Source organism: Quercus robur, chromosome 9 (assembly GCF_932294415.1).
Source record: "Quercus robur chromosome 9, dhQueRobu3.1, whole genome shotgun sequence".
Taxonomy (NCBI): domain Eukaryota; kingdom Viridiplantae; phylum Streptophyta; class Magnoliopsida; order Fagales; family Fagaceae; genus Quercus; species Quercus robur.
In genome coordinates this window covers 40,549,122-40,573,557 of record NC_065542.1, presented here as the reverse complement: position 1 = coordinate 40,573,557, position 24,436 = coordinate 40,549,122, and the positions used below count along the sequence as shown (strand labels likewise).

The window sequence follows — 24,436 nt, the reverse complement described above, 5'->3', positions numbered from 1 at the left end:
AAGAAACAAATGTAATATGACAATTAAATCAATAATAACAAAAAGCACCATTAGAAAAAAAAAAAAAAAAAAAATCCATAAAAAAGAGAAGGAATTTTTTTTTTTTCTATAAGAAAAAAAAAAGCATGTACCCTCTTTATTTTTTGAGTTCGCGTCCCATAAGATTGGCGCGCGTTTCAAAATTCCCGAAATTTGGCCAAACGGTATTGCAATTGCATATATATATATATATATATATATATATCGATCGTTTCATTCTCTTTCTCCCTCTAGCGTAAAGCAAACACAATAAATCGATCAATCAGTGAAATCGAAGAACCAAAGCTTGTATCAGATCAATCACTGCACATCATACATAGGTAACCACCACACCACTTTTGCTTTATTATTTAATTCTTAACCTTCATTTTGATTTCACTTCACACAAAATGTCACTGACTCTCTCTCAATTTTTGATCGATTACTCTCATTCTTATTCTTGATCTGATTAATTAGCATGTTTCTTCTTCTACAAATCTTTGACTCAGTTTTCAAAAGGAATCGATTACTAATTCAAGCATTTTGATTTTCTCCTATTCAATTTAGCTATTACAAGTCAATTTCCTCATATGTGCTTTTGTGATGTTCTTAGCTGATACTGCAAATTTTTTTTTTTTTTTTTTTGGGTGTATTTCACGGAGGTTGATGATTTTTTCAGGTGATTGTAAATCAACATTTTTAAGATAGTGTATAACCTGATTGTATTGCCTATTCCTGCTTAGATTGTGGTATGTTCAATTGTCCTTTGTGTTTTCTCTCCACCAGAACGGAATGCCTTTGCCTCTTTCAGGATCTTCCAATGGCTATTTAATTTCACTCCAGAAAGAAAATTGCTCTGACGTGTAATTTTTGACATATTTATCATAGAATAGCATAAGCATAGGCTGCATGGAATTAAGATCCTCTAGACTTCTTATAAGTTAAAACCTTGTCCATCCATTTTGAAATGAATGGATTGGATTTTACCGCGTAATCAATAATTCAAATAGATACCACAATGGTGATAGTCGGCATTTTTTCAAATGTTGATGACATGGTAAAATCTAATTTAATCATTTCAAAATGGATGGATCGGATTTTTAAAACTTTGCAATGGAGTTAGCCTAAGAACAATAGATGATCTTAATCTGATATCTTGCTTCCCAAGCATTTTGACGTATATGTTGCTTTGTCGTCTCTTTCACAAATAGTGGCATTCTTAACTTTTGTTGCCCCTCTGCAGCCTTAGCCTTAAATTGCTCAAATGGAAAGTCAAGGGACTGAAGTTATGAGGAAACGCATGAAACCAGCTGTATGTCTGTTTTTGTTCGTTCTTCGCTCTTGTCAAGCCTATAGCAAAAATTAGGAGTAAAAAAAAAAAAAAACCTTTCTTGTGTTTTATTAGGTTATCTGATTTTTTTTATGATTGTTAGATGGAAGAGAAGGAAGAAGATGGAGTAGTCTTAGAGATTGAAGAAAAGGAAGAATTTCAGACCAACATTGCTGGATCTGAGGAGATGGAACTTAATATTGCTCAGATTCTAGAAAAGATTGAACGCTTCACTCAGCTGGTAGCTAAATAAACCTAATGCAGCTGTATATTCTTATTAACTACATGTTGTATGCATAAACCTAATTTTTGTTCATCTTGACAAGTTTGAGATGATACTGTGCTCAACTGAAAGCTGAAACATAATTCACATGGTGGCAATGACTTCTTTATGAGCCCAGTAATGGCTCTTCAGTCTGCAGCTTTATTTTCTTGTCAAGCTCTTTATACATTATTTGTGTAGGTGTCTGAGCTGCTGGAGTCAGGGAAGACTAGCTTTAAGGAACTGAGTAACGAATTTGAGGAGCGTATGATTATGTGGGTTTACAAAATATAACAGAACTTAAAATTTTAAAGCTGAGCCTCTTTTTTATTTTTTTTACATCGAATTTTATGTCTGTAGGATACATAAGGAACAAATTGAGAAATGGCAAGAAGAGATCAAAGACCTGCGGTTGCTTGATTCCTCAAATGAGGAGGCCAATGCTCTTCTGCAAAATGCTCGATACTTACTACAGAGTGCTCACATTGATTCTTGATGGTAATTTTCAATACATTCTTTCTATTTTATCATGTAAAGCAAACATTTACAAGTATATCACTTGACAGGCCTGCAACATTATACAAGTCCCTTCTAATGTACTGAAAAAATGTTCACTTGAAATTATGTGTGGACATTAGGGATGCAATCATTTTGTATCAATAAATTTCTCAATCAAAAATTGTGCTTGAATCCTAGGGCTATGAATAGCCCAAGCCAAGACATGCTCAGCCAAGTGTTGGGCTATTGGGCTCGGTTGAGTAGGAGTTCAATAATGTATGAGCTTAGATCAGTTTTAACCTGGAATTGTAGCAGCTCTTCAACATCTTGGAGCATTAAAATATCATGTCATATTTTTCTCATATTTGTGATGAGGTCTTAGTTTACTCTTTCTAGAAATAACTTAAAGTAGGAAACTTGTTTTTAAGCAGGTATGAGTGATCCATGTACAGTCAAAATAGTGGAAAATAAATTTTTAAAAGTAAGATGAAGTAGGTCAGTGTATTGTAAGTATCTCAGGTTTAGGATCAAGTAAAGAATATGAGTCAAGTTTGTTAATGTTCACAAGCCATGCCAAGCAAAAGATTAAACTCGGGCCTGAATTTGGATTGCATAAGTGTAATAAAGTTTGAACAACTACCAACTAGACCAGTTTAATATGAGCTTCACTTAGGAAGCCTGTTTGATATCTTGCCCAGTCCTAACTGTATAAATTCTGACCAATATCTGACAGATTGTTTTTTCTTCTTCTTCTTTTTGTTTTTAGCTGAATTCTGATAGATGATTTCAGCACTGTTTCAATATACTATTGTGGAGAAACTGATGCTTAGATACTTCTATGCAGGTGTTCCAAGACTGCCTGTCAAGGACTGAACATGTTCATTCTGTTGAAAGATATCAAGCTACAAGATACTATGTTAAGTACTTTGGTTTGTACAATTTGCATCCCAATTACTACTGCATGGTTTTCTTCACCAATCTAAAAAGTATAGGGAGTAAAAGGAGTATTTGAAATAGTTTCCCAATTTCATGTGAATAGCTAAGCAGCTCATGTTAATATCTAAGCAGTGCCAGTCCATTATGCACTAGGAAGTGATATAAATTCCGATGGGATGCATTTGATATGGACTAGTAAGTATTTGCATATATTTCTCATAAACTGAAGGTATGCTTCAGGCAGCTGATTGAGTCATCTCTTTAGCTATGCCCACAATATCCCATCTCTAGCTGTCTAACTCTATTTGCTTGAACTCTTGAATTCCTATGGATATGTCAGTTGCCACTATGGAGCTCTTGGTTGGTGTTTCTTTTTTATACTGAGGTCTCAACACTTTCCTAAGGCCAAAAATATGGTATACCAAGCAAGAAATACCCCTTGCTGCTTCATTTATGCATGTTTTTCCATTGATCTCCATCCCATTATTGATAGACACGCCTGCATTTCCTTTGCTAACCTCAAGTCTTACTTCCATCTGATAAGAATCTAAGAAGCTGAAGAGGATATGTTTGATGCTTTTTATCACTGGTGGTGTACTTATATGAGTGATACCAAATTTAATACTTTCATGAGTATATAGTGTGGAACTTAAAAGTCGCATATTTAAGTCGCTTAAAAGTCGCTTATTGTGTGTTTCTTGTAGATCTCTGGTGCAATTATTTCGAATCTGTCACTCGTACTAGTATCCTACACATGGTAGTTCTTTTTATCAATTAAAATCATGTTCTCTTCGGAAGTGTATAGTGAGGGTAGTCATTTTCTATGATATCTTAAATCAGGTCAATTGGTTTCTGTTCAAGCACGTTTTTCTTGTGATTATATTGTGAATTTGTTTTTGCTCCTATTAAACAAGGGATATTTTTGGGTCTTAGTGTGCTTTGTTCTTTTATTTTTGATAATCTAAGTGAGATTCTGGATTCGGCTTGCATTGCTTGTGCATGCACAGCTGTTGAGCACTCACTCTGACGAGAAAAGAGGAATTAACGTATGATTAATCAAGGTGGATCAAAAACTTTTGAGGCTGCTATGAGTTCCAATCCTATGAAAGGAGAATACAAATTTTGGTCCTTGCTTGGGTTATTCTCCTTTCTGCCTTTATGATTCATAGTTCATACCCCCCACTTCCTCAAATTCAAATAACTTCTTTCTTCATCCAAGATATACTCTTGAGGAAGATCTCATAGTTGCAAAAACATTGCCTTCAATAATCACCTCTCAAGTTTCTCATTACATTATACGTGAAATTTTACTAAATATAACACAAAATAAAAAGAATAGATTAGTCTAATAGTATCTCCTAAATTGAATGAGGATAGGTGCATGAGATCGTTCAGTTAGATTACAATTTTTTAGGTTCAAGATCTTTGCATACAAAATATATGAATAGAAACAATATAAAAAATATGCTCATTAGTTTAGAGAAAAAATAACAGCAAAAATCTAAACAATTTAATTTTTATGAAAAACTAACAAAAGCAAAATTTAATTAGAATCGAATTTTCTCTAACCTTTGGTTTAATATATATATATATATATATATAAAACCTAGTTAGTAATGGATTGTACATAGTCATAAATAACTTATAAATTTGAATTATTTTTAGTTACACAAAAAATGACTTATAAATATAAAATCATTCAAACTCTCTTTTCTTTTAATTTTATATATAAATTTAGATATATGATTAAGTTCTTTTTATGGTTTATTTATATTGGACTCCTTGTTTTCTATCTTGAATTAACTCACTTGGCACAAAAATTAAAAAAACTTAGATTAAATTGGACATGGGGCACAAAATTAAACTCTAATTAAAATCTAATTTTTACACTGAATTAACTCACTTAACACAAAAATTTAAAATAGATGGGACATGTGGTGTAAAATTAAACTCTAATTGAATTCTAATTTGAAATCTAATTGAATTTTCTCTCAGTTTTGCCTATTAATATAAATATATATATATATATATATATTTATATTTATATAGACTAGTATGTAACCCATGCTTACGTATAAAAATGATAAATTGAAGTAGTGCTATTGATGTTAGCTTGGGTTATTAAACATATAGGACAATAGTTCGACCAAGACATTTAGAGGTACTAAAATGGTTTTTCCTTGCAATTTTCATGATATTAGTTATGCCAAGTTTCTCATTACATTACTATTATATATATAATTTTGAAAATCACTAGTGGATAATACATATACAATATCAATTTACAATCATTGTACGTGAAATTCAACTAAATACAACATAAAATAAAAAGAATAGACTAGTTCAATAGTATCTCTTAAATTGAATGGGGATAAGTGCATGGGATCTTTCAGCTTGATTACAATTTTTTAGGTTCAAAATCTTTGCATACAAAATATATGAATAGAAATGGTATAAAAAATATGCTCATTAGTTTAGAGAAAAATAATAGCAAAAATTTAAACAATTTAATTTTTCTGAAAAGCTAACAAAAGCAAAATCTAATTTTGATTCTAATTGAATTTTCTCTATCTTTGGTTTAAAATATATATTGTGGGGGATAAAAATCAAACATTGTGTTCGAGCTATGAACAAGTAACTGATTTGCACAATTAATTTATAAAAGATATAAGGAGAAATTTCCACAGTGGGAGATCAAGACAACTTACTAGAAAGAAAGATGGAAAAGTAAAACGATTAAATTATCCCTAAACTGTTTTCCCGAGATACATAGACTAGAAAAAGACTCAAAAAACTCTTCATCCTTTTCACTATTACAATACTCTCTTTTCCCCTTTTCTTTAGAATTTCTACCCTCGAAGTCTTTTTCGACCCCCCACACCTTGCCTTTTCTCCCCTTTTATAGGCATCCCCCTCTCCCTTATCCCCTCAACTGGCTTGTTTCTAGCTGGTTTTGGGGGATACCTGTCACATCACCTTTATACTTTTCCCATTTTCAGCATGAAAGAGGGCTTTTGAGAGGCGTTTGTACTATTTGGGCCGGCCAGCCTGCATTTAATGTGGAAGAGATTAGGTAGAGATCATATCTTTAATGCGGAGGTGGTTGCCTTTTGATCCTTATCCCTTTGTGACGTTTCCCAAGGTGATCTTGTTGATGGTGTCATCTCGGATCGAGCAGGGAATTGGTTATCGCGAATCCTTATGTGTCTGCCAAGGGTGAAGCTCTCCTTACTAGCTCAGATATGAGCATCGGGGAAAGCAGTTAACTTAGGTCTCCATGGGATTTCTCTCGGGGGACTTCCCTTTGCATAACAGGCTTCTTCACTCTCCTCTTCTTTTTTGGGTCGAGCCCATCCTTTAGAGTTTGGTCTATTGGGCTTTTGTCCTTCGGCCCATGTACAAACTCATTCCCCCTACAATAGCCCTCCATGATCCCTATCTTATTAATGCTAAGGTGGAGATCATGGATCGAGATAAAATGGGTAATCATTAACTATCATTGATGGGACGTGGCACAGTTAGGCAATAAATGCTCTTTGATTACCTTCAGACGACCCCAGGTGTTCTGCCCCTGTATTCTGTGTTTGTAAGTCCCTTTTTGCCCCTTTTATTCTTCTTCCTTTCGTTTATTCTGTCCATCAATGGATTGGAATAATGGGTAAGTTTAAATCCATGGTTGATACGTTTAAGAGGTTAGCTGAATTTAGGAGGATGTATGAGATTCCCAAGAATGTAGGGTTGAGTTACTGCCTTGAATCCGAAGTAGAATTTTTGAGAGGGGAAGGAAGGGGTATCATCCCTTTAGTAGCTTTTGTAGAAGGGGGGGGGGGGGGGGTGTTAGAATCCCTTTGAATAAACTTCTTACTGATTTTTTGAGGAATATTAAGGTTTGTCCCGACCAATGCATCCCTAACATTTTTAGAGTAGTTAATAGTGTGGTTAAGCTCAATAGAAGGCTCGGCCTTAGCTTAGCCGAACATGAGATTAATCATTTATATAGTTTTTAAGATATTAAATCTTAGGATTTTACTTTAAGACTTGGCACAAGGAAGTAAGGCTGATATCGAGTCTTCCTGATTCCGACAAGGAGATAGAAGGGGATTATTTGATCATCTCGGAAAACTAGCATCCTAACGGAATCCATTGCCCTACAACCATAGGTTGAGTATGTGGGTAGAAATACTAGGAATTTTCTTCAAGTTTGTGTATGCTATTTATTTAAACCTTCCTTCTTTTTTTTACTTCTGTCTTGTTTGTCCATTCCTACAGAGGATCACGCATTCTAGAAGAAAAGGCAGTTGACCAATTCCACGGGATTGAACAGATTGTTGTGATCCCTGATCTACATTCATCTAGATGAGCAACTCTAGGTAGCATACCTCATACTCGCCTATACTCCCTTGTATCGGAGTTTCCAAAACATTAGGAAGGCCCTCAAGCAGAAAGACTCATTGCTCCCGCATATTGACGTTTGGGTTAAGGGATACATTTTGTCTCCTACGGAGATAGCGCAGTGAAATGAGAGAAGAAAGCATAGCAACTCACCCACTCCTTTCACTCCAACCCACCTCAAGATAACAGTTTCCATTCCTACTGAACATCCACGCAAGAGAAGGAGAAGAAGGATGGGTAACTCCTCTTCGTTAAGTCCTTGTGCCGCGACCTAGGAACTTTCCGTCCCCACCACTCTCCCCAAAGAAGGAACCTCTGTTGAGATGTCCTATTAGAGGACGGTCACCCTTAGCCAAATTTTGGCTACACTACCTATAGCTCAAGCCCAGAATCCACCCGTTCCTCAAGTTCAAGCCTTAACTGCTCCCAACCCGACACCAGCTACCCCGGTGTCCATTACCCTATCTCGAGGATCGCAAGGTGGGTGAAAACGGTAGAAGGGGGAAAAGGGAAGTTCAGAGCCTAAAGTGATGGTCCTTGACCCTAAAGGTTCTCCTACCGAGGAGGACGACACTCCCGTCGACACCTTGGGAGCCTCGGCCTACATAAAGGCCTTCATGGTAGACAGGGAGCCCTTTCCTACCACTGATAAAGTCAAACCTTGGAGGGATGGCTACGAGGGCCATGTTGCTGAGTGTATGGGTAAGGAACTCTTCCTTCCTAAAGATATGAATCATTGGGAGAAGTGGGGAGACGATGCCCTCCTTCTCAACATGAAAAGGAAAGCAATCATAGTAAGCCTTCTATCTTTTTACTTCCTTTCCTTTACCCTTAGGTTGAATTTTGTTTCTAACTTCTACTTTGTAGGGTTACCAATGTGCCGTAATGGTGGAGAGCAGGTACTTGGCATGTAGCCCATGACATTTATGTTGCGGTCCATCGCATGCTCACAAGCAAAACCATTAGAACCATAGGCATAAACCGACCAAGGTAAACGAGAAGGGCAATAGGAGCACTAGCAACAAGGCCAGCCTGACATAAGAATTCCATTTAAATATCATCATGTGAAGCAATGCAAAGGAAAAATCGAAGTAAATGAGAAAGGGAAGAACACATACCGCAAGAGTGAGAAGGCATGAGGTGAGAATCGTTGAACTCTTATAGTCATGCTTGTCTGTAACTCATGCGGCATAGGGAATGCCATTCCTCCACAACTGGTATTCAACGTCCGTCATGGAAAGTGAGGCAAGTATAAACACCGAAGGGTCCATTGGAATTTGTGGGACATCCTTACCCACCAACAAGCAACGTACCCTCTCCACCAGGTAAAGTACCCTCAAGCCAACACCCTTAAAGGGCTGGGTGATCCCAGAAGTAACAAAAGCAGCAGCCTCCAAGTTCGGGTCTGCAATAAGGGGAAGGTTGGCCCATGGGCTCCATATGACCAATGACAACACATAGTGTTAGAAGAAAAGCCCTAAGAAACATGCAAGGGAAATAATAAGAAGCATTGAATTCCTAACTCACCTCATTGGAAGATAGCCCATTGAAATGAGCCTTAACCAAAGAGAAGCTCTTCAGATCTACCTCCGCACCACGAGCAATGAGACCATATTGCACGACCCAATGCTGAAAAGGAAAAATTAAGATAACAGTTTGCAAGATGACAGTTTGCAAAAAAAGAAGTTACAATTTGCAAGATGATAGTTTGCAAGAAAAGTAGTTACAGTTTGCAAGATGATAGTTTGCAAGAAAAATAGTTGCAATTTGCAAGAAAAGCAGTTGCAAGATACAAATGTGAACAGTTTGCAAGATGAAGGCACAGATATAGTTTACAAGAGCCTGATGTGCAGTTTTCTTTAAGCTTGAATGACATGTGGATGAAAATAATTTCAAGAATGGGAAAAACATGAGCTACAAAAGGGAACTAACCTTTAAGAGCTACCAAGTATGTGTGTTATGTGCCATGTGCATGGGTTGGGCCTGAGTCGTTCGTTGAAAGAAAATGTTTTGTCTCTTATTTTTTTGATTCCGTTAGCGAAGCTCACGAATCAAAAAAGGGGCATCTGTAGACACCGTATTTTGTACACCTTACAACTCGGGTCCCCGATCCCCAATGATGGTAAAATTCTAAAGCCAATCAGATTAGAAATTGACTTGAGGAAGGTTTTGTGGAAAATATAACTCTTTTATGAATAAAATAAAGGTATTTTTGGAAAATAAAGACCACGTAAACCCCAGGATTGCGTACGCAAACACATGTATGCGTACACAGGTCTAATGTATGCGTACGCATACACGGGCCTACGTACGCAACTAGGGTTCTATAAGCTATGAAAGGCATGCTTTCTGCATTAAAGACTGAGGTTCAGAATAAATCCCACATCGTCTAAGAGCCGTTCCAAACCCCCATTTTCTCAATATAAAAAGCTATATATGGTACCTTTTTTAAAACACACAAAAAATCCTAAGAGAAAACCTAAGATTCACTATAAATAGTGAATCAAAGAGGGAGTTTTTCTCAAAAAATCCTCAAGTCAATTTTCTTTTGATTGGGGCATTTTCTGTTCTTGATCTTTCAAGTTTAAGATTACTAATCACTTTGTATTTGATTGTGAATAGATTGACTGAGAGGAACGGTCAAAATCAAGCTTGAAAAGCTTCTTGCTTAAGGTATTGAGTTCTAACCTTTTTTCTTTTCTTTTCCTTGTTTTAATTCTATTTTTATTTGTTTTATTGCTTTCTTTGTGTTTTAACAAGTTTAGGTAGCGTAGGGTTTAGTATTTTCCTGTTTTAAGCATGTTAGGTTGTTAGTTTCTTTAGTTTTTTATTTTTATTTTTTGGTTTCTGTTCTATTTCTACATTTCTGGTTTCTGGGTTAGGATTTTTAAGGCGTGTCTACGTGTGCACGCTTTCTACATGCGTACGTAGACTCAAAGTATGCGTACACATACAACTAGCCTGCATACGCAAGCCTATGTATGTGCACGCATACTTGTGCCCAAAAACTCTAATCCAGACTTTCTACTTCTGTTTCTTCATTTCTTTTGTATGATATGCTTCTATTTTGTCCATTTTTTATGTTTTTGAGTTCCTGTTTCCTTGTTTGATTGTTTGTTTGCTTTAACGTGCTAGATTAGGGTTTCTTTCCATGTCTTGCCTTGATATGCCATGAACATGTATTAATATGATCATGCATTGATGCCTAGGTGCGATGGTGCAGCGAGGTAAGTAAAGGTGAGTCATGCATTTCACATGATCATGTATTTGTTTGTTGTATGATTTTGATTTTCCTTTGATGAATATGTATATGCAAAGTCTATATGCCATGCTTTAAATATGATAAACATGTTTGTTTGATCCCTGCCATGTTTTTGCCCTTATGATATCTTATTTTCTTGTTTTCTTGGATGAGATGATATGATATACATGATAGATGTATGCTAGGTTTGATATGAGTTGCCATGATAGGTGTATGTTAGGGTTTTGGGGTGATTGATGCCATGTTGATTGTTAGATGTATGTTAGTGTGTATGTGTGTGAGTATAGAATCCAATGTTGAATATGCCTTTAATGAGATTAAGACGTAAGACACAATGAGTGGAAGCCGACCCATGGGTCAGGCGGTTTTGAATGCCTAACACCTTCTCAAAATCGTACCTAAACTCCAAACCCATACTATGGTAGTAAGATCAGTTCTTCCACGTAAGGGTGCTATGTAAATGGTTCCTAGACCTAATCTAAGTGGTGACTCCATCTCTTCTCCACCCCGGTCCCTTTGGCCAAGGCGTACTCCCATTTCCTCCCCGAGGAGGAAAAAACGACTAGTGCCCATAACTGGTTGATGGAAATTCCCACAGACGGCGCCAATTGTGGGGGATAAAAACCAAACACTATGTTCAAGCTGTGAACAAGTAACTTATTTGCACAATTAATTTATAAAAGATATAAGGAGAAATTTCCATAGTGGGAGATCAAGACAATTGACTAGAAAGAAAGGTGGAAAAGTAAAACGATTAAATTATCCATAAGCTGTTTTCTCGAGATACATAGAGTAGAAAAAGACTCAAAAAAAAAAAAAACTCTTCAACCTTTTTCACTATTACAATACTCTCTTTCACCCTCTTCTTTAGAATTTCTTCCCTTGAAGTATTTTTCAACCCCCCCACACGAGCCACACCTTACCTTCTCTCCCTTTTTATAGGCATCCCTCTCTCCCTTATCCCCCCAACTGGCTTGTTTCCAACTAGTTCTAAGGGATACCTATCACTCACCTTTACACTTTTCCTTTTTTCCCCTTTTCAGCATGAAAGAAGGCTTTTGAGGGGCGTTTGTACTGTTCAAGCTAGCCTGCCAGCATTTAATGTGGAAGAGATTAGGTAGAGAGTATATTGTAGACACTAGATTTTGCACTCATAATTTAATCTTGGAAGATGGGTAGAGTAACCATTCATATACCCAAAATTTAGAGTTTCATTACATGCATTAATTCATTCATTGCATATCATAAAAAAGATCTTGAGATTCTAACGGATGCGACGGTATGTCTGATTTCCAAATTAGACCATCAGATTGAAAGATATCACATGATCAAGTTTTCACGGTCCGCATGTTTGTTTGGGTGGAACCAACCACGCGTGATTAATTTAAATTAATTATGATTAGTTAAACAATTAAAATTAATTAAATAATTTTGTGATTGGTTGTGAGTTAGTGTCAAAAATAAGCCTGCTTGCATGGGAATAAAGTGGATAATCAGATAACAAAGAAATTGTAGATAATTAAGTCTTTTTAGAATATTTATCTATAAGACAATTATCACTTTAAAGACCTAAATATCAAGAAAAATGAATTCATTTTTAGAATACGAATCAAAAACACGTCTAGGTGCAATTTCCGACTCAACAATCCTCAAAAAAAGGAGTCCAAATTGAACCAAAACTCGAACGCGGGCCTGGCACCTAAGAGGTTCAACTTCCCAAGTGCTGATTGGCCCAAATGTGTGGCTCGGCCTAGGAACCTCCTAATTGAGATAAAACTTATCTTTTTCAAATCTTTAGAGATAAGGACGCGTTCCAATTCGGATCTGATCTCATTCAACTTATTTTTTAAGCATCCCAACCTCTATATATAGAGGAAAAAGATCAAAATTAGGGGTTCTTCCTTTCTGACTTCTCTACTCCCCTTACGTTAAAGACGTTTTGGAGGTTTTTGCTTTAAGAACTTCTTTTTTATAAGTAAAGTATTTTAGACCTCAAAGAAGTAAAAACTTCTTTGATTTCTAAAGTATTCTTCTGTTGAAGAGCACGCTCATGCAAGAGGTATCTTTTTTTTGTTTTTTTTTTTTTTTTTGAGGAAACCATCAACTTATATTTATTCATCTTACTGCAAAATTAGCTAAAAAAACAACAGTAATTTCTAGAGGGACATCTTCCATCCATACTTCATATGATTCACAAAGTCTAGCTCTCCTAGCTAAAGTATGTACCACAGCATTGCCTTGCCTATACGTATGAGAGAATGACCATCTCCGAAGAGAGTTACAGATGATAATACATCTTTTACTAAATGACCTATACCAGAATTCACCATAGTATTTCTTTGTAAGGCTAAGATGACAGATTGAGAATCACCTTCAAATATAGATTCAGCTAGCCCCACTTCTTGCACAAATCTGACTGCACGACGGGCAGCAAGCATCTCCACAGCTTCAACCGTGGCAGGAAGTGGGATTTTTTCAGATAAGGAAGCCATCACCTCTCCTGCAGAATTTCGAATTACCACCCCTATGCCTGCCTCTCCTGACTCTTCAAATACCGCGCTGTCGAAATTAGTCTTAAACATTCCAGATGGTGGAGGGCTCCATTTTATTTTACCTCTCGGTGTCTTCCTCTTCTCTTTGCTATGCCCGTTTCTATATGTCCTGAGGTAGTGTAGAGCTTCATCTGCAATTTTATTTAGTGGGATCACTGGTTCGTTGAGGCGCACTTTGTTTCTTCTACACCATATAAACCAAGCTGTCGTGGCAAAGAGATCAATGAGCTGATGTTTTCCTTGAATCCAGGCAACTAAATCACAAAAAGAACCATGCCGTGCTTGACCTCTATCCACCCATCCGAATTTTTGCTCCACACCTCCTGCAACACTTCACATTCCCATAGAGCATGGGAAATTGTTTCAGATTCCTTATTACAAACCTGACAAACATCTTCCTCCAAAAATTTTCGTTTCACTAGGTTGAGTTTTACTGGCAGAGCATTAGAACAGGCCTTCCATAGGAAATGTTTAACCTTTCCTGGGGTAGACGTCTTCCATATTCCTCTCCACAAAGCTTTGCTGGCTTCCCGATTTGAGGATGCAGCTTCCTCTCTTCTGCTCTCTTCACAGAGCATTTTGTACCCGGATTTGACCGTATAGTCTCCAAACCTTTCTAGTGGCCAGTATAATAAGTCTTTTTGTGGCAGAGCGCTCAAGGGAATAGCTTTAATCAGGCTTGCCTCTACAGGGGCAAAAGAAGCGTCAATTAAATGGTAATTCCAGTCCCTTGAATCATGATCAATTACGTCTGACACCATGCAGGTACTAGGGAGTGAATTGTTTGGAGATAAGATTCGGCTTCCATTATTCCCAGGTAACCATTTGTTTGCAAATACTCTGATTGTTCTGCCACACCCACACGCCATCTTGCCCTTGCCTTCAATATGCTTCTCCAAGCATAAGAGCCTGAATTTGGTTTCGCCTCAAAGATGGAACTGTTGGGAAAATATTTAGCCTTGAATACTTTAAAAAAGAGAGAGTCTGTATGATGAATCAGCCTCCACACCTGGCTTGCTAGCATTGCTTCATTGAACCTGCACAAGTCTTTAAACCCTATACCACCTTCATCTTTTGGTCTACATAGCACATCCCAGCTCTTCCAGTGAATTTTCCTCCGATCTCCCCTTTGACCCCACCAAAATTTCATCGTCATAGCTTCTATATCTTTACATAATCCCACAGGTAACCGGAAACAATTCATTGCAAAGGTGGGTATGGCTTGAACAATAGATTTTAGCAATACCTCTTTACCTGCTTGGGAGAGCAATTTTTCCTTCCATCCCTGAATTTTACCCCAAACTCTCTCTTTGATGAAATTTAGGCTTGCTCTTCTATTCATTCCTACCACTGCTAGCAGACCAAGGTATTTCTCATACTCTTTAATTTCAGGGACTCCAAGAAATTCCTATATAGAATTTTTTGTGGGAGTAGATACATTTTTGCTAAAAAACAGAGTGGTTTTAGCTTTATTAATTTTCTGCCCCAAAGCCCTCTCATATTTTTCTAGAATACTTAGGATACACTGACTATCTCCCATTTGAGCACGACAAAAGAGCAGACTATCATCCGCAAAAAACAAATGTGAAATCTTTGGGCCTCTTCTACAAAGAGAAAAGCCCCTGATTTTATCTTCATTTACAACTTGTTTTATAAGACCTGTCAACCCTTCTGAACACAGCAAAAATAGATAAGGAGATAAATGATCACCTTGTCTGATGCCTCTCGTAGGAATGATGTTGCCCTTGGGTTCTCCATTTACAAGTATAGAGTACGTCACAGTACTAATACAAGCTGATATAAGGTTTATCCATTGCCTACTGAAGCCCATCCTCTCCATTAATTAATATGTTATGATTGTTCATTGCATGAATTTGGTTAATATGTTTGATTTTTATTGTGCCTTGTTCTTAATTCATGTTTGCCATGCTTAGATACTTAGTTGGAATTTTTTTTGACATGTTCTTTAGTTGATTGTCTTTTTTAATTTTTTCTTTGATTTCAAAATCTGCTAATGATCATCAAAAAAAAAAAAAAATTTCAAACACAAAACTAGTCTGTATTTTCCTTAAATGCAGTCTGAATTTTTTTTCAAACACAAAACTAATCTGTATTTTCCTTAGATACAAATCTGAATTTTTTTCTGATCTCAAAACTTATCTGTATTTTCATTAAATACAAATCTGTATTTTTCTGGTCATAAAATGGATCTATATTTTCATTAAATATAGATCTGAAATTTTTTTTGAAAAAGTTTTTTTTTATATATATAAAATTGCAGATTTTGAAATTTCAAAGAAGGAATTAAGAGTTAAGTTAAAGTCTTTCTTTTTAATATGTGATGCATGCATAGTAAGTTTGTCTCATGAATGTGAATCCTCTTTTAAAAGTCTTTTTTATTTACTTTCAAAAATGGATCTGATTTTTACAAATCAAATTTCATTTTTTTTTTAACTTTTCAAAACAAATCTTATTCTTTTTAAGAAAATCTCTTTTTTTCTTTTTTTCCTTTAAGAAAACAGATTTGATTTTTTCAAATGAAATCTCATTTTTTTTAACTTTACAAAAAAATAGATCTGATTTTTCTCAAATCAAATCTCATTTTTTTTCCTTTACAAAAACAAATCTGATTTTTCTTAATCAAATCTCTTTTTTTCTTTTTTCTTTTTTAAATTTTCAAGACAAATCTGATTTTTCTTTGAAAAGAGGACATATCCATAAGACAAATTTGTTTAAATTAACTTTGTCAAGTGTTCGTCATGTGTATTATAACATATCATTCAACATCAATACAAAAGGATATACAATGGTCATTAGAGTCTAGAAGACTAAATTCTGCCTGGGCGGAATGGGTGCCTAACACCTTCCCATTCCATAACCTAGCCCCTGAACTTAGGATTTTGGTTAGTAGATTAGTGTTTTGTCTTTAGTTTTGGTAGAATGTAACTAGGACCAAAGTTTCGTAGTTTTTTCTTTTCTTTTTTTTTTGCATAGATTGTAACTAGGACCAAAGACTTGTAAGGTTAATCTACCAAATTGTACTTTTTTTATTCAATCAATAACATTTGAAGTATTTTGAATATGTAATTGTATTTATTTTTTCTTTTTCTTTTTGTATAAAAAAATAAGTGGCGACTCCACACCACTTACCCAAAAAGAGAGGTGCCTTAAAGTACCTGAATCTCTTTTTTGAGAGCACCCAAGTTCCTAGTCTCGCACATATCTTTAATGCGGAGGTGGCTGCCTTTGTGATCCTTATCCCTTTGTAACGTTTCCCAAGGTGATCTTGTTGACGATGTCATCTCGAATTAAGCTGAGAATTGGTTACCCATGGATCCTCATGTGTTTGCCATGGGTGAAGCTCTGCCTACCAGCTCGAATACGAGCATCGGGGAAAGCAGTTAACTTAGGTCTCTACAGGATTTCTCTCAGGGGACTTCCCTTTGCATAACAGGCTTCTTCACTCTCCTCTTCTTTTTTCGGCCAAGCCCATCCTCTAGAGTTTGGTCTATTGGGCTTTTGTCCTTCGGCCCGTTTTCGAACTCATTCCCTATAGATATATATATATATATATATATATATATTACCTAGTTAGTAATGAATTGTACATAATCATGGTATATTACATAAATAGCTTATAAATTTGAATTGTTTTTAGTTACACAAAAATGGCTCATAAATATAAAATCATTCAAACTCTCTTTTCCTCTAATTTTATATATAAAGTTAGATATATGATTAGGCTTTTTTATGGTTTATTTATATTGGATTCCTCATTTTTTACACTGAATTAACTCACTTGGCACAAAAATTTAAAAATTTAGATTAGATGAGATACATGATACAAAATTAAACTCTAATTGAATTCAAATTTGAAGTCTAATTGGAATTTTCCTCAGCTTTGCCTATATATATATATATATATATATATATATTCTAGCTTATAACTCATGCATATGCATTGATGCATTTAAAAAAAAATTAATTATAAAAATAAAAATAATTGGTCAAATTATTAAAAAAAAAGTAAATGTAATTAGTTACAAGTTAAAATTATTTCCCAAATTTAATACCACTTATGATAAATTTTTTTCCTAATTTTTAATAAGATAGAATGTGTGATAATCTTTGTTGTGTGGTGATTTTTATTGAGCAAATATGATTGGTTTTTTATTTTTATTATATAGTTCATCAATATTAAATTCTTAGTAGTTTACATTCATTAACTCACTTGGTACAAAGATTACAAAATTAAGTAGACACATGACACAAAATTAGCCCACAAGTAATTGAATTCTTATTTGGAATCTAATTGAATTTTCTCTAAGTTTTGACTATACACACACACACACACACACACACACACACACACACACATATATATATAGAGAGAGAGAGAGAGAGAGACTAGCAAGTAACCCATGCAATATGCAGGAAATGTTATTAATATTATTTTGGGCAAATTACAACTTACCCACTTGTGGTTTAGTCGAAATTTAAATTGCTTACCTGTGGTTTGAAATTTGACACTTTACCCACCTAAGGTTAGTTCAGTTAGATTTCTTTAACCCATCTCTGTTAAAAACATAGCTAAATATGTGATTTTGCTTCACTTTTATGTTTCTCTCCTCCAAAAACGCAAAAAACATAAAAGTACAAGATCGAATAAGATAAAAAAAGAATCTAACGAAACACTTGCATCACAAAATTTCAAACCACAGGTAGGCAACTTAAATTTCAGTCAAATCTCAAGGGGTAAAGTGTCAAATTTTAAACCACAGATAAACAACTTAAATTTTAACCAAACCACATATGGGTAAGTTGTAATTTGTCCTATTATTTTTCTAAAATGGAAAAAATAGATAAACTGCATCGAATTGAAGTAGTTTAGTCTGCAACTCTTTTTTGCTAAACTATTTGAGTCATGTTTTGGGTTTTTGGGAACTATTTCTTATTCTATTAGCAATAACTCACTTGATTCCACCAAAAAAAAAAGATGAACAAGTGGCGCAAAATTGATTCAGAATCTAATTGAATTTTTTATCAGCTTTGAATTTTAATTTGGAATATAACTGAATTTTCTTTAAGTTTTTACTTTATATATATATATATATACACACACACTAGCATGTAACTCATGAAGTGCGTCGAATTGTAGTAGTTTGCGACTTTTTTATGTTAAAATATTTGAATCTTGTTTTAAGTTTTCGAGAACTATTTCTTATTCTATTAGCAATAACTCACTTGACTCAACCAAAAAAAAACTCACTTGACTTTTTTTTAAAAAAAAGATGAACACATGGCGCAAAATTGATAGAGAATCTAATTAAATTTTCTCTTAGCTTTAGCTTTAAATATATATATATATATATATATATAGTTAATTAACACAATTTCACATGATAATTTTCCAATTATTTAAATTTTGTCTTCCATATACAAGTGGTATATCACATATTAATCCCTCCAGTTAGCTTCAAAAAGAAAAAGAAACTTTTACAGTACTTTAAGTAATTCTATCCTATAATTTTTAAAATCCTATTTGATGATTCCTTGGAAATCAGTAGGTTGAAAGTCTCGGGCGCTGATGATCTTAGGGCTTGATCCTGAAAAAACAAATATTAAGTCAGAGGAGACCGGTGGAGACCGGCCAAAAGTCCTCCGATGATAAAGTCAGTGGATTTGTGATTCCAAGTAAAAAGGAAGTATTCTGTGAAAAGTGTCTAAATGAATCACATTTTTGTAGATAAATGCTTATATAGTGCACATGAAGCGGTTATTTTATTTTAGTAACTTCTCCTATTGTTGAGGAGTCCGGAAAGCTTGAAAGTAACTGACATAACTGCCATGGTTGTTTGGCCTTGTTTTCCCTAACCGTTGTTTGGCAACGGTTCGTAGTAATGAACTTCGATCTTTTGCTTACAGTTTTGGAATTGATAGAATTGGGTGTACATATTACTCGTCCTATGTGTTAAAGGACGGACGAGCTTGACCAAGACGAGCTTCTCATGTCGCTTGCTAATCTCAATCAAGATGACCCTTATGGACGAATCTGAAGTACGTTTTCTAGCACCATCACTATTCATCCATTTTTTTTAAATGAGTGGATAATATATTGTCTCATCATCAATAATATAAATAGATAATAAAATTATGGTACGTACTTAGCATTTTTTTTTTTAATGGAAATAGTTCACGTTTGTTATATGTTGATGATGTGCATGGTACAATGTAATTAACTAATGTTAAAATGGCAAAACTTAGGATCATAGATGTAGAACATTAGATTCCTTAATTAAATTCAAACAATCATATGTTTGAATTTAATAAGAGATTCTAATATATTGCACCTAAAGTATTGTTCTTAAATTTTACCTATGTCAAAAAATATACATAGAATTTTGAAAATTCCACAAAATTAAATTATCTTGAGAACTCTAGAAGATGCTAAACTAGATAAGGTTTTCCTCATCATTGTAAAGACAAATATTGGTTTCTTTAGCCACCTTCATTCGTTTGTGGCCTCAAGAATCACTAGTTGCGTGGATGGTCATCAAGAATTGCATCACCCATGTGCCATACGGGTTGAAGACTTGAAATCCCATAAGACATGGCATAGTACATGGCACTCATGACAAATTTATGATTAGTACCCATTTATCAGAGCTGACTTTTATTGTATCTTAACCCTTCTATATATATAATTCATGCATTTTTCTTTATTAAATCGTAATTGCTTGATAAACAAGTCATGGAAAATGCATGTGCATTAGCTGTTGCATGTTACTGCAACCATGAAAACATGATAAATATATAAATTCGATTATTGACTTTAAACTTTGATATGAATCATTACTTAAAACAGACTTAAAATCAAAGAATTTCAGTCTGAACTATAAGCATGTGACCAGTAACAATAAAGAATAATTCATCTACGTATTATATAGTATGCTTGGCCATTTGCATTTTGCAGCTCAACTATACAATTGACCGTACCACGGATAATCCTCAACTGCATTAGTTATAGATTCTAGTGCTGACATAAACTATTTTATTTTTTATAAATATGGTAGAATTGAAACGTATGGAACCAATTGATTTTTTTTTTTTAACAGGTGAGTTCAAACCCATGGGCGGCGTTACTTTATGCTCAGGGGGTTCAACTTGAATTTTTTTTTTTTTTTTTTAATTTATATATAAATTTTTTTTACTAGTATAATTTATCCCTGAAGATATGTTTGTACACTCTAACTTAAATTTTGCACACCCTAACCACATATTAGCCCAGCCCAAAATTAAACAACAACGTAGATCACAGGTCTCTCTAAAAGTAAAAAGAGAATGTTTATAAGTTGTAGGTGTCTCTCTTTATTATAAATTTATATTATATATGTGCGAGTGTGTGTCTAATATTGATTGTGTATGTTATTTTTTATTATGTTATTTGTGTGAATTGTGATGTATGTGAATGTGTGTTACTACAAATATAATATAACTTTATATAATTTAATAGTTAGAAAATATGAAGAGTTTGTTACATGTGTCTATATTATTATCAAGTTATAATAACTTTTTGTTATAAAGTTAGTGATTCAAGAACCAAAAATAGTAAAATTAGTAATTGTTTAAGCATTTTATTAGTTATGTAGATACTTAATGTATTATTTATGTATGGATGAATGTGAATGTGTGGGCCAATTTAATACGGTGACAATGGGTTGAGTTTTGTCATTTAATTTAAAATATTTTTTTATAAAAAAATGACAAATAAATAATGACAACTTCATAAAAATTAAAAATGTTATACGAACTTAATAAAATAAAATGGTCACACTTACCAACTGTGGGGGGTAAAAGACCAGGAGGTCTATGTCAATTTCCACATTGGGCTTGGCCCAGTCCAAGGAAAACCCCTCCTCTGCCATGGAGGGAACCCTCCTTAGCATGAATGTAGCCGAGGACAAAGGGGGCAACCTGCCACTGGTAGTGACACTCCAGGTCATTCCACAAAACAAAAAAAGTACTAAAGCAGAAAAGGACAATGGAGAAAATGGATATGTCAGAGGGAAAGGCTGCCATGATTTCGTTCAGTGCCTTGTGCCTGACATAGCCATGCTTTTCTGCTTTTACAACCACTCCCAACAACTGGAAGGAAGAGCTGATGGGACAAGTACCTACCCTAGGAACCCCATTCAGGAGGAAGGAAACTACTATAAAAAGGGGGTGGAGGGAGACAGACAGAGGGGGCTGAGACCCCTCGACACACCAGAGGCACCAGAAAAAGCTCCTCGGATCGTGCTGAGGACCAACCCTCTCTAGTCTGGTAAACTCAATCCATCTCAGCTTGATTGTGAAGAACACCGTGCTAACCGTTGTCCATACACTAAAACCTAGCTCTTTGGCCCACTCTCTACAAATTCATTGTACCGGGCTCACTAATCTAAAGTCCCATGCATCTTGAGCTTGTGCCAAAAAACGTGATCCTACACCAACATTGACAATAAATAATGACAATTGATAATAAACTATCTTGTAATGATTTTAAAATATGAAAACTCAGAAGAAAATTATAAAACTTCATTTTTTTTTTTCGAGAACTCAATATATTCAAATTCTTTTTTTTATTATTATTAAATTTTGTTTAGTTTAAGTTTCTTAATGACCTCCTTGAACAAAATTTCTAGAGCCGCCACTATTCGAACCCATATCTTTTATTCGACAATAAAAGACTTTACAACCCACATGTTACATAACCTACTCATCACCACATGCCGATAATTTGGTGTGTCAAATAAGCTTAACATCATATAGTATATATGTCAAAACCTACAGCATCATATTTACCCTCGAGAGATTTGAAAGTAAGCAGCATATTTTAAATTAATTAAAACAAGAAGAGTCTTAATCATTTGCTCATGCAATTTACAAATCATATATGATCAGTCTCAGTCAACGGATTTGTGTTCACACTATTGCAATCTCAATTCCCTATTTTCTTCTCCAAAAAATAAAAAATAAAAAATTTCCCTTAATAATTCTTGACAGATAGCCATCCCATTTTTATTTTTTTTTCGTTTTTTCTTTTTTGGGCGAGTCATATAGTCGTCCCTTAACATCAATTATAAATAACAAGGAACTCAGCCATCTTTAGTATCTAAACAGTTGCTTCTTTTAGAGAGAGAGAAAGAGAGAGAGAGAGAGAGAATGGAACAGCTCCATTTATTTACTAGTTTTGTATTGTTTCTGGGGGTGTTCACCACAAAATTCAGTGTAACAATGGCAGCTTCTTGGATTCAAGCCCATGCAACTTTTTACGGTGGAAGTGATGCTTCAGGAACAATGGGTAAGTACTTTCTTATTTCATGTTTCCTTCTTTATATATATTATTATTATCAACATTTCAAGTTTCAACCTTTCCATATATATGTACTGACATGGATAAATATATGTTACAACATTTGGTGACGAATATTGGTTCTCTTTTATCAGGGGGTGCCTGTGGTTATGGAAATCTTAACACCGATGGTTATGGCACAAAAACTGCCGCACTTAGCACGGCTTTGTTCAACGATGGCAAGTCATGTGGTGGGTGCTATCAGATAGTGTGTGACAGAACCAAGGATCCCCAATGGTGCCTCAGGGGAACTTCCATTACAATTACTGCTACAAACTTTTGTCCTCCAAACTATGATCTCCCTAGTGACAATGGTGGTTGGTGCAATCCTCCATTGCCACACTTCGACATGTCTCAACCTGCATTCCAGACAATTGCCTTATACAAGGCTGGAATTGTACCTATTCTCTATAGGAAGTATGTTAACTTTCTTTCACATACTTATTCGGTTGGCTGTCTTCTAGTTTCACAATATAATTCACAATTGCTGATTAAAAGTGATGTGAATGATAATCCCATGTGAAAATGGTATTACACTAACCACAATTTGTCATCTCAGCAGTTGTAAAATTTGTTGTATCTGTAGCATTAATTGTTCTAGCAAATGATAACCTAAGTGCAAATTGTAGTCTTGCTTATATTATGATAACATTGACATTAATTTTATGCTATTTGTTTGTACCAGAGTTGGATGCAAGAAGAGTGGGGGCATTAGATTTACCATCAATGGCAAAAATTACTTCGAGCTAGTGCTCATATCTAACGTAGGGGGAGCTGGAGATATCTCAAATGTTTGGATCAAAGGGTCTAATTCAAACCAATGGGAAACCATGTCAAGAAATTGGGGTGTCAACTGGCAGAGTCTAAGTTATTTCAATGGTCAGAGCTTGTCCTTTAGAGTGCAATCCAGCAATGGAAAGATCGTCACAGCTCTTGATGTTGCACCTTCCAATTGGAGTTTTGGCCAGTCCTTCACCAGCAACGTTCAATTCTAAGTGATTTATACAAATCATACAAAATATTCATATAGCAGGGTCAGTCTTGGATTTATGCCTTGCTAGGTTGATTTTCTCTGTTGTTTCCTCACTATATGTTACAATGTTTTCGTTTCCGGTTGTGGCTCAGGATTTTGCGGTGAAGCCCACCAGATTTGTAGGTCCAAATGGTTGGTCCGGACCATAATGCTACTTTGACATATAAACAGTCATGTATTCTTGTTCATAAATCTCACTTTGCTACCATATTTTATATTTTCTACGGGTAAAGAATCAATAAAGAAACTAATATTCTTCCTTTTATTACAAGGCTATTGTTACGTTATTATTATTACTCTTATTATTGTTATGATTATTCCTTCAAGACAGGAATCTATAACAATTCGATATAAAGCCTCCTATCTACACCCTCCAATCAAGTATCACCCTCATGGCCTCATCCCATCATACTTTACGTTTTGAAAAATTGAATAATATGGATTCACCTTCAAAGCACTCATCTACACTCTCCAATCAAATATCACCCCCCATCATATTTATTTTAAATAGAAAAATATGGATTCGCCCTCAAAATACAATCCTATTAAATAGGGGTTTATTGGAAATCATTCAAAATGTAAGCAACCTCTCTGGTTGCACCATTCCAATCATTGACGTTTAAAGTTAAAATAACAAGAGAATGAAGAATAGAAAAAACAAATGGGAAGAGGAAAGGGTAGAGATAATACAGACTAATGAAAGGCAATGTGAAAGAATTTCAAAGTATGAAAGCAATGCAAATCTCATGCAGTCCGAGG

The 24,436-nt window shown here is 34.9% G+C and overlaps 3 protein-coding genes across 3 annotated transcripts; 2 read left to right on the top strand and 1 right to left on the bottom strand.

The window, feature by feature from the left end:
• Positions 1–208: 208 nt before the first annotated feature.
• LOC126698357 (uncharacterized) lies at positions 209–3,334 on the top strand. The gene is made up of 6 exons (XM_050395525.1): positions 209–359; positions 1,262–1,330; positions 1,452–1,589; positions 1,812–1,885; positions 1,971–2,108; positions 2,953–3,334. Exons 2-5 carry the CDS (start codon positions 1,283–1,285, stop codon positions 2,104–2,106), a joined length of 396 nt encoding a protein of 131 aa, XP_050251482.1. The 5' UTR covers positions 209–359; positions 1,262–1,282; the 3' UTR covers positions 2,107–2,108; positions 2,953–3,334.
• A 5,026-nt stretch (positions 3,335–8,360) lies between these two features.
• LOC126701039 (uncharacterized) lies at positions 8,361–14,119 on the bottom strand. The gene is made up of 4 exons (XM_050399185.1): positions 13,634–14,119; positions 12,936–13,478; positions 8,964–9,065; positions 8,361–8,468 (listed from the first exon to the last, which is right to left on the bottom strand). The coding sequence occupies exons 1-4, from the start codon at positions 14,117–14,119 to the stop codon at positions 8,361–8,363; spliced, it is 1,239 nt and encodes a 412-aa protein (XP_050255142.1).
• Positions 14,120–22,409: 8,290 nt separating this feature from the next.
• LOC126698356 (putative expansin-A17) lies at positions 22,410–23,942 on the top strand. The gene is made up of 3 exons (XM_050395524.1): positions 22,410–22,593; positions 22,740–23,061; positions 23,330–23,942. The coding sequence occupies exons 1-3, from the start codon at positions 22,455–22,457 to the stop codon at positions 23,637–23,639; spliced, it is 771 nt and encodes a 256-aa protein (XP_050251481.1). The 5' UTR covers positions 22,410–22,454; the 3' UTR covers positions 23,640–23,942.
• Positions 23,943–24,436: the final 494 nt, after the last annotated feature.